This window comes from Chanodichthys erythropterus, chromosome 4 (assembly GCF_024489055.1).
Source record: "Chanodichthys erythropterus isolate Z2021 chromosome 4, ASM2448905v1, whole genome shotgun sequence".
NCBI classification, from domain to species: domain Eukaryota; kingdom Metazoa; phylum Chordata; class Actinopteri; order Cypriniformes; family Xenocyprididae; genus Chanodichthys; species Chanodichthys erythropterus.
Window position 1 is genome coordinate 10,812,732 of NC_090224.1, and position 13,504 is coordinate 10,826,235.

At 35.8% G+C, this 13,504-nt stretch overlaps 1 protein-coding gene across 3 annotated transcripts in view; it reads right to left on the reverse strand.

Moving 5' to 3' along the window:
- The window catches only part of nbas (NBAS subunit of NRZ tethering complex), a 189,004-nt gene that overhangs the window by 83,448 nt on the left and 92,052 nt on the right, over positions 1 to 13,504 (reverse strand). For all 3 annotated transcript variants that reach the window (XR_010894960.1, XM_067384030.1, XM_067384029.1), the window contains exons 39-40: positions 10,211 to 10,287; positions 8,206 to 8,343 (exon numbers count right to left, since the gene is read on the reverse strand). Coding sequence is in view for 2 of the 3 variants with exons in the window: in XM_067384030.1 (XP_067240131.1) it covers positions 8,206 to 8,343; positions 10,211 to 10,287 (215 nt within the window). In the remaining variant the exon portion in view is untranslated. The remainder of the gene's footprint in view (positions 1 to 8,205; positions 8,344 to 10,210; positions 10,288 to 13,504) is intronic.

The following is a 13,504-nucleotide window of genomic DNA, read 5'->3' on the forward strand; positions in this document are numbered from 1 at the left end:
CGAGAATTCAGGCGGGTTTTAGATGGTAATTACCTCTAATGATGTTAAAAGACCTTTTTGGATGGGTTAATGTACGAGGTTCACTGCATATTTGCATGTTTTTTAGTCTTCAGTTCAGTAAAATAGGCTTATCGCATTTTGCATCCGCATCTCCATCTATTTATGCTAAACGTCCACAGGTGTGTGTGTGTGTGTGTGTGTGTGTGAAAGTGCAGAGGTGGTCAGTTTGGTGCATCCCTGAAAGGCCTGAAATCTAATGCTTGATCATTCACACTTTACGATTACAATTTTTTGAATCGCAAATCAAAATAATGATAACTGCGGCATCTAAAAACACTCAAAAGGTTTGGGCTAAAAAAATAGCATGTACTTACAAACACCTATTTAAATATAATGAGCGCATAGGTGGGCTGAATATGTCCTTGTGTGTGTGTTTTCTGCAGGTTATGACGAACAGTTGTGTACTCGGTGGTTTGTCTATCGTGCTCTCACTCTGACAATTATGCTAAACAGCATTTTGATTCCCCTTCTCAAATACAGAGGTGCTAACGGCATACAGTGAACAACTCAACTGCAATCACCAAAGATCTGGCTAGATGGGGCTTTATTATAAAAAGGAGCTTGTTTAAAAGAATTAAAGCTTCGCCTACTGATGCCTAATGCACAACAAAAAAAAAAGAAAAAAAAAAAAAGGAAAGCACAGTGTGTTAAAAGGAACATCCATCAACATCAAATAAAAAGCTAATAACTAATCACCACATCCTTGCTGGTACTCACAATGCAATATTAAATTACGAGCTTGCGCTGTGTACGACAGACGCGGCACCGGCTGTAAATACGTCAATCGTTAATAATGTGTTTATCAAGCAACAATATCACTGTAAGTAGATTTCAAAGACCTAAGGTAGTCTTTTAGCTGATGTGCCATTTTATATTCTTACTGGAGTACTGTCTGTTATTCCACATCAGTGAATGGATGCGTTGTATAGAAGATCTGAGCTGGTAATCCAAAGTTTGGCAATTCAAATCCTACAGGGGGCGATTCATGAACTAATCAGCACAGAGCAAGGGATTTAACCCCAGAATAATTTAATAAACACCATCAAGGGAGATTAGAATCTAAGCAATAGCTGCAGATGGGTTGATGATTCAGAAATGCAAATAAGCATTTTTAATGCACTACTTATTGATGTTGTACTGTAACCGACAATACTGTGTGACAGACTAGTTAATTAATGTTATGTATTATGGTACTGTAATTATATATGTAGTAAATCCATTAAAACTGGATCTACTGGATCCAAAAAAAAAAAAAAAAAAAAAAAAGATTTATTGGAATTAATGTACACTTATCGTGCTTTTAAACGGTAAAAGACTGTAAAAATGCTACAGTAAAAACTGTTCATTTGTTAACAGAAAGTTTCCATACTATATAAAGTAAATAACTGTAATATATTACATTAAATGTAATTTTACAGTAAAATACTGTACAATTTTTGGAAGTGAAAAAGAACAAATCTTTGTTAAATTTACAGTGAAAAAAAAACATAAATTGACATTCCCAGAATTCCCTGCGTGATACTTCACGTGATGTTTTTTGTTGAAATAAATCTTAGTTTTTTTCTAATCAGTTATGTACATTAGGGTTTTATGTTGCATCTAATGTTGTTAAATTAATGTTTATTGCATTTTTTAATGTTACCTTGATGGTGTTTAGTGTTTGTGTGAATGACACCTTCTATGTATTAGTATAGATTTTCTCAGCTTGTGGAAAAGGTGTTTGTGATGAGCTTTGCTTCATCATGTGACTTTCTCATGAACATTTGTTATTGGTGGTTGTGAGTTTATTACAAAAGGTACAAAACAGATGTTAATGCTTCATTAGATTGGTAAATTAACATATCAGTTAATGAAATGCATTTTTTTTTTTACTGTAAATTTAAATTAAATCTGTAAAACCTAAAATGTTGCTACCGCAAATTTCTGGCAACCACAGCTGCCTTTTATTTTTTTATTTTTTTTTTACAGTGAGGTATTTTCCATTATAATAATTAATTATATTATTTATAATAATAATTGATTATATAATTTAGTTTAGTTACATATATACACAAATTATAGTTCAAAAGTTTGGGGTCAGCAAGATTTTTTTCTTTTTTAAATGAAATAAATGCTGCTGTTTTGAACTATTCAAAGAATCCTGACAAAAATGAATCAGTTTCTCCAAAAATATTAAGCAGCATGACTGTTTTTAACATTGATAAATTATTCTTAAGCATGAAAACAGCACATTAGAATGATTTCTGAGGGATCATGTGACACTGAAGACTATATAAAAATAGATTAACAGTTCTTCTGCTGTTTAAAAAAAAAAGTCAAATTGCACATGGAGAACGTTCTGCACAAATAGTTTTAACTTTACACTCTTTGACATTTGTGTGTGCAAGTTGAAAAAAAAAAAAACCTTTGAAATAACATTTAATATGAAATGTCTATATAGTGTATAGCCTAGACTTTGTCCAAACTCCCAAACCTCAAAAATTGCCTATACACAATGCATCTTCAATTCACATTTATGTCAATGAAATAAACTAGAACAAATGCACACTACACTATCAAAGACTAATTTATACACAAAGATCCATCTAAACTGAAGTAATTCAAAAGATCACAGATCTTTTCCTTGTGCAAATAAAAGTAGAAAGCATGCTTTTCCAGGGATGCACTGCTTCCATTTAAGGCATGCACTGCTTTCCATTTCAACAGAATCAGGAACAGAAAACAACACCGGTTACGGGAGAAAACACTTGCTCACTGTTAGTAGGGCGTCACAGTACAACAGGATCACAGTCTCATTCCTACACAGAGAACATAATTATGCACTTAGATTTGAAAGAAACATCTTGTTGGGCTTAATTTGCAATGCAAAGGCAGTGCGCCGTTTCAGATGGAGCAGAATTCATCTAGAGGCCCGACTGCACGCTCCTACGGACCTACTTACTTTCAATAACAACACGTACATGTGCTGCCTGTGATAGTGATGATGTCTGAGGGGGATCTTCTTGGGAAAAAAGGGCGAGAAAGCAAAGGAAAGCACAGGGATGGATGTGTGATGGGCTAGAGAGAGAGATTATGTGTTATGGGTGAGAAAGAGGAGGTTTAAATTAAGAGAAAAGGAAGGATAAATGGATTACCATGAAAGAAATGAGTGGAGAGGCAAATGAAGAAACAAATGGATAAGACGATGAGAATTTGAAGAGGTACAAATGACGGGGGAGTTTGAGGCCTGTTTTACAGCTCGCCTGTCGCAAGACTGCCTCCTTCAACAAATATTAGCAAACACGAAGCGAAATGTCACTTGGAAAGAGAACAGATGGAAATAAAACACACAGAACATCATATTCGTTCTCTTTCCATCAGCGGTAATGGATTTTCTCTAGCATTTAACCAACACCACACAGAGGAACATTACCACCCATTAAGAAGAGTGTGTTTGTGCGGATGTGCGAATTGCTATACGGTGTACAGTAAACACTGGCCACTTATTACCTCAGCTCTCCTTGAAACACAAAATCACTCTGAGTGCACCTGTGGGCAGCGTGTGGCCGTGGATCCAGCGAACTGTAACCTTGAAAAGCATGAACAAACAATTTCCCTCTATGACCTTTTGTATTGCTTTTTAAAAAGGCCATTCAAAGTTTCTAGTTCAGACTTGAAAGAAGAAAGAAACAGGCTAAAGTAATAACTCAAGGGTCTGTCATTATTTTATTTCCTGCCGAGGCGCAATCTGAACAATGCTAAAAGCACATAAAATCAAACCAAATAATAGACTTGTGACATGCCTTATTTGAGTGTGTTTTTTCAACGGGTGTTCTATTTATTGTACACACCTGGCAGGAACCTGGAGCGGCCCTGAGACTAACTGTTGCGCTCAAGGGCGATCTCACAGTTCACGGGTGCTTCAAAGTTTCTGTTTTCTGTCCTTCCTGTCCAGTTTTATATTGTTACAAAATATTTCCATTTCAAACAAATGTTGTTCTTTTGAACTTTCTGTTTTTCAAAGAGGATTTAAAAAGGATTCTACATTGATAATAATAAGCAATGTTCTTGAGCACTAAATCAACATATTAGAATGATACGTCTGATGCCTTGCATACAATTTTATGATTATATTCAAAAATATAGAGAAAATAAATACTTAGGATGTAAAAATATGTTCTCAGAATTGTAGACTGATTATTTATGGACAGGTTATGGAGTGTGAAACGCACAGGGTGGCGGTGTGAAGTCAGCAGTTCCCCCGCCGAAAGCGAGCCATCTCTGGCACAAGATCCAGCATCGTATTCTAATATTTGTTAAACAAACTTAAATGTAGGCAATATGTATTAAAAATGTTTAGAGGATTTAAGTTAATCCATAAACATTAATTCATGTATGAAGTAAAAAAGTGAAAGAGTAAAAAAAATAAATAAAAAAAAGCTAGTATTATAGAAAAAATGAATCATTTTGTGGGTTAAACAAACAAGCCAATTTGCTGGCTAAAATTAACCAACATGTGTTCAGCCCTTAGGTTGAAAACAACCAAAAAGTGTGTTTTTTAGAGTGTTGGTGAGCATAAGAAACTTCTTTAAAAAACATGTGTCTTTCTGACCCCAAACCTTTGAACATTAGTATAATTATGGACCAAATGACATGTAAATCGAAAAATCTGTTTGTTTTTGTTTTTATGTGTCCTTTCAGGGCTATCTGATATAGAAAATAGAAAATAAAAGAAAAATAGCTTGATTTTAAAGGGACAGATCACTCAGAAATGCAAATTGTCATAATTTATTCACCCTCATGTTGTTCCAAACCTGTATGACATTCCTTCTTCTGTGGAACACAAAAGAAGATATTTTGAAAAACATTTTTTGACTATATAACGAATGTCAATGAGGTCCAGTGTTGTTTAATTGGAACACACTGTTCTTCAAAATATCTTCTTTTAGTGTTCTGTAAAAACAAAGTCATACTGGAATAACACAAGGTTGAGTAAATGACAGAATTTTCATTTTTAGGCAAATAAAAATCCCACTTTACATAAACTTCTTTTCCCTGGAAACTGACTTCTTGTCACTGTGATTTTTGTAAAAATACGACAGAGCCACAGTGCTGCTTTATATTTGCGATATAATTACAAGAACATTTCCTTGTGTTGTTTTGTCATGCAACCTGATCAGCCTGTAGCTAAGCAGAGAGCTGATGACTAAGTGACAGCTCTCAGAAACGAACTGTGTAAAGACTCCGAAACAAACACAGACGGTTTCAAGCTAAAAAGAGCAAAAAAGTTTAATGACATGAGTTCACAGAATTAGCTTGCAGGTCTGCTTCATTAAAACAAAATATCTTCAAACTGCCAATCTTGTGTCAGCAGGAGACAAGTGTTCACTGAAACTTTGTCTAAATATTAAAACATCAAACCGCTTCCAACTCATAATTTTCTTTCCTGGTTTGTCTCCTTTTCTAAGCCATATTTTGAAAACGAGAGAGTAAAATTCTTCTATTTTGTGTACATACTGAAATGGATTCACCATTTGTATTTTTGTGTTTATGTAAATTAAGAAACCGAGGAACTGTGACACAGTATTTGTATATAATGTCTTTCTGAGTTTGAGTCAACATTTGCAGGCACCGCAATCTCCATCCAATAAAACTTTTGTAAAAGTTGTGCATTTCTAGGCTTCCCTTCTGAATTCAGTGCAGGGTTCTATTCTTACATCTTTCAGGAGTCAAAGTCTCAAAAATTCAGGGGCACAGTGAAATTTCACTTTTTTAAGGACTATAACATTAGTGTTACAAGCAGACCAGAAGTTGCTCACCGAAAGTGAGACTGGAGAGGAATGAAAATGAAAAGCAGCAGTGTGAAATGTAACTACTATATGACTCTGATTTCATGATGCAAGATGATCCCAACTTTTGAACAAATATCAAGTTTCAATCAGTGGAGGGAAAGAAGTTTGGTCACACTTTAGATTAGAGTCCAATTCTCACTATTAAATACAACTTACGCCTCAAACTCCTAATTACTGCTTATTAATAGTTAGTAAGGTAGTTGTTAAGTTTAGGTATTGGGTAAGATTAAGGGATGTAAAATATGGTCATGCAGAATAAGACATTACTATGAGTTTTCTTGAGTACTAATAAACAGTCAATATCCTAGTATTATGCATGCTAATAAGCAACTAGTTAACAGGAAGAATTGTACCCTAAACTAAATTGTTACCAGAAGTTTTTACTCAATTTCCACTAATACAGTACACTAGGTTGTCGGTTTTGTTTTTTTAAAAGATCAAAAGCACAAGAACAAAGGAATTGAAAGCAAAAAAATGTTTGACATTTTATAAAAATAAATAAAGTTAAATAAACTTTTACATATAAAATCAACTTAGCCGTAAAAGTAGCTAGTTGCAAACATCCCACATCTGAATTTAAATTAAATTCATTATACAATTTACATTCACTTAACAAAAAACAAACAAAATTATATTTAAATCATGTTCGAAACTTCATAAAAAATTGACAGAACATAAAATAGCATATAATATTATTTAGTTTGACTTCCTGGTGGTTGCTAATTTACATTTTCTGAAGGTTAAAGGATTAGTTCCCCCAAAAATAAAAATTCTGTCATTAATTACTCACCCTTATGCCATTCCAAACCCGTAAGACTTTTGTTAATCTTAGGAACACAAATAAAGATCTTTTTGATGAAATCAGAGCTTTCTGTCCCTCTACGGACTGCATTTGCAACTGAAACTGACGCTTCAAAAATTAAATAAAGAGATCGGAAAACGAATCCATATGAACTGATTTTCTGAAGAGAAACAACCACTTCATATGATGAACAGATTTAATTTAGGCTTTCATCAGCTCACACATCAGTTGTGGTAAACCAATGGAACCTCAAGCATGTTTGCATGACATGCAAGAAACGATGAGGTTCATTCTCATGTGTTACGTTTAAGCTTCTGCAAGAGGTTTGTTCTCGTGCATCAAGCAGGTTCGGTTGAGCTTCTGTTCAGGTTTGCTGATCAGTGATCGAGTCTTTTTTTTTGGAATAATTTGGACTAAACCACTGAATTCATATGGATAAGTTTCACTATCTCTTTATGAACTTTTTGAAGTTGTGTAGCTGTCTATGGAGGGACTCAGCTCTCAGATTTAATCAAAAAGATCTTCATTTGTGTTCTGAAGATGAACAAATGGGTTTGGAACGACACAAGGGTGAATAATTACTGACATAATTTGTTTTTTTTTTGGGGTGAACTAGCCCTTTAAGCACTTCTTTGTTCAAAACAGGAAAGACTTCATTTGGTGCCCTATTTGTGTAAAGTGCCACACAATCTTTCCTCGCATTACCATCATCATTATACACTTCACTTTGTCAAATCCTGTGAGAAACCTTGAAGCATTGATGTTTGCTCATGATGTTTTATAGGTTTTATGAAGTGTTAGCCAACTAGCACATAAATGCTGACCTTCATGATGAGGATGCTAGAGCTCATCGTAATGAGGTGTTTAGTAAGTCCTGTGGTCAGGAAACACACGGTGTGAAGGGATAAGATAGAGACAGTGTTCCTTCCTCGTTAACTAACAACTCTCAAAGTGAACTGAGAGGAGCATCATTATAACACACCAAGAGACAGAGAGAGAGAGAGAGAGAGAGAGAGAGAGAGAGAGAGAGAGAGAGAGGAGGAAAAGGAGAAGAGAGTTACGAGGGGAATGAGAGGGATAGATGCTGAGGTGCAACAGAGGGTGAAAATGAAAGATGGAATTATGATAATAGAACGGGGGGAGAGAGTAACAGGAAAAATGAGAAAAGAAGCGTGCAGAGTGAAGATGCAAAATTTTGCAGGGAAGCGGTAAAGTGCTGTCATGTGTAATGCAGATAAACCTGAAATATTACAAGAAAAGAGGAAAAGAACGACACCGTAGAAGATGTGCAAAAGAGACAGAGGTGGAGTGTGCAGAGAAATGGGCAAAACAAAGAGAGAAAAAGCTGATACTGTTTTATCAGGCCGTTTCAAGGTGAGAACTTTTATTGTATCGCTAATGAATTCTGTTCTTGACTCGTGTAAGTGTTTGGAAACTTGCTAAAGTGCCAGATAAAGAATAATGGCTGTGGAATGGAGGGTGACAGAGAGAAAAGTGTATGTACACGCTTACCCGGTAAAGTGGGCTGCACTTGTCTTTAAAGCAGGGTGCGAGTCGGGAGTGGATCTGAAGAGAGTAGTAATACGCAGCTAACTGCAGAGACAGTGCTGATGGGGGCTGCTTCTCAAAACACGTGTTAGCATCCAACACCTGAAATAGAAAAACAATAAGAGGTGTGTTCACATTGCATGTTAACACTGCACACTTATCTAATTTCGTTTTCAAAACTGATCCTTAAGACTTTTCGAATATACAGTACTGTGTCCAAAACTGCTGATTCATTCACTACATGGAGAATGTTACATATACCAAACAAAACCACAACATAGTTTAAGGCCAATTCACACTGCACCAACAGATGGCAACAGAGACTTTTTGGGTTTTGTTGGATCGGTGTGTTACCCCTGTGTGTGTCTGTTGCCATTGATCGGTGCTTGCCCATTGAACATGCTGAATCGGTGTTTGTAAGGTACTGGAATGTCTGAGAAGTGACATACTGTTATCTGCTGACTGTCCGCGTTAGTCGCCGTCTGTCGGTGCAATGCGAATTGGCATTTATATATGGAAAGAGTGAGCGAAAACAAATGTGTTCGGACACTTTGAGACAATACTTTGCACTTAGCACTTTGTATGACATGGGATTATTATTAACAAAAAAAATAAAATAAATAAAATAAAATAAAATAAAATAAATCAACAAGGAAAAACTAAGACTAAAAACACTTTAATGACTCCAAACTAATTAAATTAAATTAAAAATGGCCTCAAATTAATTTTAAGTATAATATAAGTATATTATAAAACTTTATACAAATCACCTAATTAAACATAAACATGCCACTAAAACAGAAAACTCAAACTAACAATAATATAATGGAAACTAAAAAAAATAACTCAATTGAAAAGACAAATAAAAATTTAAGAAAAATTCAAAGTTACAAACATGATTGCCGGGTTTCACAGACAGGGTTTTAGGATTAAGCTAGGATTAGACCTTAGTTCAATTAGGAAATTCAAGTAGCTTTCATAAACATGTCTTAGAAAAAAAAAAAAAAAAAAAAAAAACACATTACTGGTGTGCTTCTTGAGACAAAAAAAAAAAAAAAAAATGGCACTGACATATTTTAAGATATGCCAGTTCAAGTTGCTTTCAGTTAAAACCGCTCAAACATGCATTTTAGTCTGAGACGCTTAAGCATTGTCTGCGAAACTGGGGGAAAGTTTCAACAACCGTTTCCACATTAAGACCAGTTCAGACCACAAAAAAAAAAAAAAAAAAAAAAAAATCTATTTTTCCCTGTCTGGAAAACAAACAAACAAACAAACAACACTTGTGTGTGATAAAGTGACAAAAATGAAATGGGATAATGGGACCTTTGACACTTGTAGTAATGTCAATAATAAGCAGGATGAGTACTTTGAGTGACTGAATGTCTCAGGAACTCGACCCATGAGGACCATCGAGGATAAAGCAGAAGAGGACAATGGCCACATTAACGACATCAATTTCAACCCAACTTCACCTGATAATGAACTGAGAGGCATCACTGATGACATGCTATCAATTTTAAGCCCATAAAGATTTTTTTCAGATGATTTTATTAGAGCATGAACCGATCTGGATCAGGAAAATGCAATAACACTTTGAAATGGAGGCCCTGGACGTACCAGGACAGAGGCTAATAGGTATTAGACTTGATATTAGATTTTCAGTGACTTTTAAATGGTTTTATCTTTCAATACCACACGATTTTGACTGCAGTGAGAGAAGTAGTTATGAAAAACCATAATCTGAGTCACCAGAGCTTAAGCATGCCCTCCTGCACACACACACACACACACACACACACACACACACACACACACACACACACACACACACACACACACACACACACACACACACACACACACACACACACACACACACACACACACACACACACACACACACACACACACAGTCACTCGGAATGAGAGAAAGAGAGAGATCTGCAAATAGAGCAGTCAAACTCACCTGAGGTAGAGCCAGTAAATAGGCCAGGGCGAGTGTCATATCTTTAGGAAAAGCATCACTGGCCAGCTGAAGGAGCACTATGAAATGACAGAGGAGACGGAGAGAAAAATAAAGGATGAATATTTCAGAGTTATTCCTGCAGAGAAGCACCTCCTTGCTTTACTGTAACATGACGTGACAGAAGAGAGAGAGGGATGAAAATGAGCCACTATGGCTCTCATTGGCAGTGTACTGTGACTGTGACAGTAATACTGAGAGCATAACGCAGATTGAGGCCCAGAACATATTCTTACCCTCGACCAAAAAAACATTTTAAAAAACAATAGGGTATGAGAGGCTGTCTATGATGCAAAATCTACCTTACGTGCAAATCTCCTGCAACAGGATAATAGAATATTTCGTTGTTTGTTTAGTTTCTATTTGCGAGACATTGCACTGTTATCGTGAGCACTTTGAAATACCGTGAATAATTATTTATTATGAATTATTCAGAATGCATTTCCATCAACATTGCATGTATGCTACGTCAAAGAGGCATGCATACTCTAATGTAAAAAAACCCAAAATGAATGAGAAGCATTAACGAGTGAAGGAGACGCACTGAATGAAAATGCACATTTACTCTCTGACAGTAGGTGGCGCTTAGGGAACACCAGATATGCAGTCGTTACCCTGGTAACCCCGTAAACAAAGCAGGCTGCACTACTTTCTTTTTAAAACATGCACCCTCTTTAGTTACTGTTGCTACGTCTGACAAGCCATGCCACTCTCATGCCATACATCATGTTCTCATGCGGTGAAAAATACATCGCAGAGCAAAGAGGACACTGACAACACATCGACAGACAAGACAAGACATGTTACTTTTGATATGAAACAAAGTCTCAAATTTCAAATTTTGTAATTTAAAAAAAAAATGTAAACAACAAATCCCATTTTGTGTCTCTATAATGTGTCATGACAGATCGCTGTAGTGCCTCAGTGCAAGCAGCTCGTGAACCGATCATCTCTTCCTACTAGTTAATTTATAGCATCAAATAAACATGAACGAACATCAGAAGGAATGCTGTTTCAACCGCGGAAAGAAGTGAGTACACACCATTTTTCAAGTTCAAGTCCACCGACGTTAATCTACTAAATCCCCTGACTGCTTTGTCGGACAAAATGGCTGTTTCGGCGTTATGATTGGTTAGAACGCCTGTCAATCAAACTTCTGGCAAAGGGTCAATTCAGTATTTTGTATTTACAATAATGTTCATCACAGCACCAAATACTTAAAGGGTTAGTTCACCCAAAAAGGAAAATTCTGTCATTAATTACTCACCCTCATGTCATTCCAAACCCGTAAGACTTTCGTTCATCTTCACATTGATCAGTGAACCTAAGCTCTCAGATTTCATCAAAAAGATCTTCATCTGTGTTCCGAAGATGAACGAAAGTCTTATGGGTTTGGAATTTTCATTTTTGGGTGAACTAAGCCTTTAAATACTTCATACTTAAAGACTTAATAGGCTATATATTTTTAAACGTAAACATTTTCACATTTTAATCTGGATTAAAACATGCTACATTTTGATTCAAATGAACGGCGAAAACTTACATATTGTGCCTTTAAATGTCAGAGTTGTTTTTGTTATAAGAAAAAAGTTATTAAACCTGATAACTGATAACAAAAATAAAGCTTCAGCAATTATCGTGATATGAAAATATGATAGCGTATAAAGGCTTTTAACTGCTTCAAATAAGTCTCATCTAATCAAATTTTAGGGAATTAAAATGTAATGTGCCAACTGAGAACGATGAAATAACTGAAACCTCTGAGGGTTCAATAAAAACAGCACAAAAATTAACAGAACAAATACAACTAATCTTGAATGTAAGAAAGAAAGTTATAGAGAAGGTAAGGGTCAGCAATGAATGGAAAACACTTCAACATACTACATGATTACTCCATCCGTAAAGTGTACTCTATGTGATAATGACCTTGAGATCGCAAGCTTCACCTCATTTAACAGAGAACTAACCTTTACAGGCATTGTGGCTAAATTGGATCAATTAGGATCTGACCACAAACACCCTGTGGGACAACTGTAAACATTCGTACAACACACACAAGAGCAGTGCAAGATCAGCAGGTGATGTCACATGAGAGTAATTTTTCGGCAGCCCATCAGTTCCCATTTTTTACAGAACAGCAATACAGTGTTAGGTTTTATTCTACCATCCTGAGTCTGTGATGGTATCAAAGACATTTTGCGCATCAAACAATCTTGGCAAGACAACATTATCACAAACACTTGGAGCAGAGGGAGTCTTGCGTGTGCTGAAATAACAAAGGTGATAGCGTTCCTAACAGTAACGGTTTTAGTGTTCTCAGCTGTTTGACGGCTTCTTTTAACACATCCTTCCTCAAAGTCCCTCTAACATCGAAAACTAGAGAGGTGTGGCTTCACACAGCATCACAGAGAAGCTGATCAGAGATGGAGGCTGTCATTATACTTAAAAACATGTGCTCTGTTCTATTCTAGAGTGCGTATGTGTGTGAGTGTAAAAGTACGCGATGGAGACCAAAAAAGATACTGACACACTTAAAATATGCACAGTATGCACACACAAAAAAAGAACCTTCAAAGCTACACGTGTGACACTGACAGGATGGAATAAGAAGGATTTGAGAAGTTAATGATTAATCAATTAATTGATCATTATTTTAAACAACGATTGATCATGGGAATTTATGAAAATTGACATCCCTAAAATTTACGTTTACATATTTATTATATTATATCCTGCCAGCATAATTTGACATATATAATTTTATTTATTTATGCCAGCGGGATGGAGTAAATAAATATATAAACAAAAATATATATATTTTATATTTCAAAATATATCAAATTATTTTTATATTTAAAATATGTAAATTTTATACATAAGTATTTTATACATTTATAGTCTACGCCATCTTTATGTAGAGCAACAATTTTTTTCAGATCCTCAGAGAGTTCTTTGCCATGAGGTGCCATGTTGAACTTCCAGTGACCAGTATGAGAGAGTGAGAGCGATAACACCAAATTTAACACACCTGGTCCCCATTCACACCTGAGACCTTGTAACACTAACGAGTCACATGACACCGGGCTAATGGCTAACAGAGGGTACGCAAGTGACATCACCGTCGACCATTACGGCTGCGGTCACGTCCACTAAGAGGCAAAAGACTGAGCGGCAGCATTGGTTTTCAGCGTGAATGTTGCGAAAAACACACAATACACATCCAAAACGGGAAAGAGC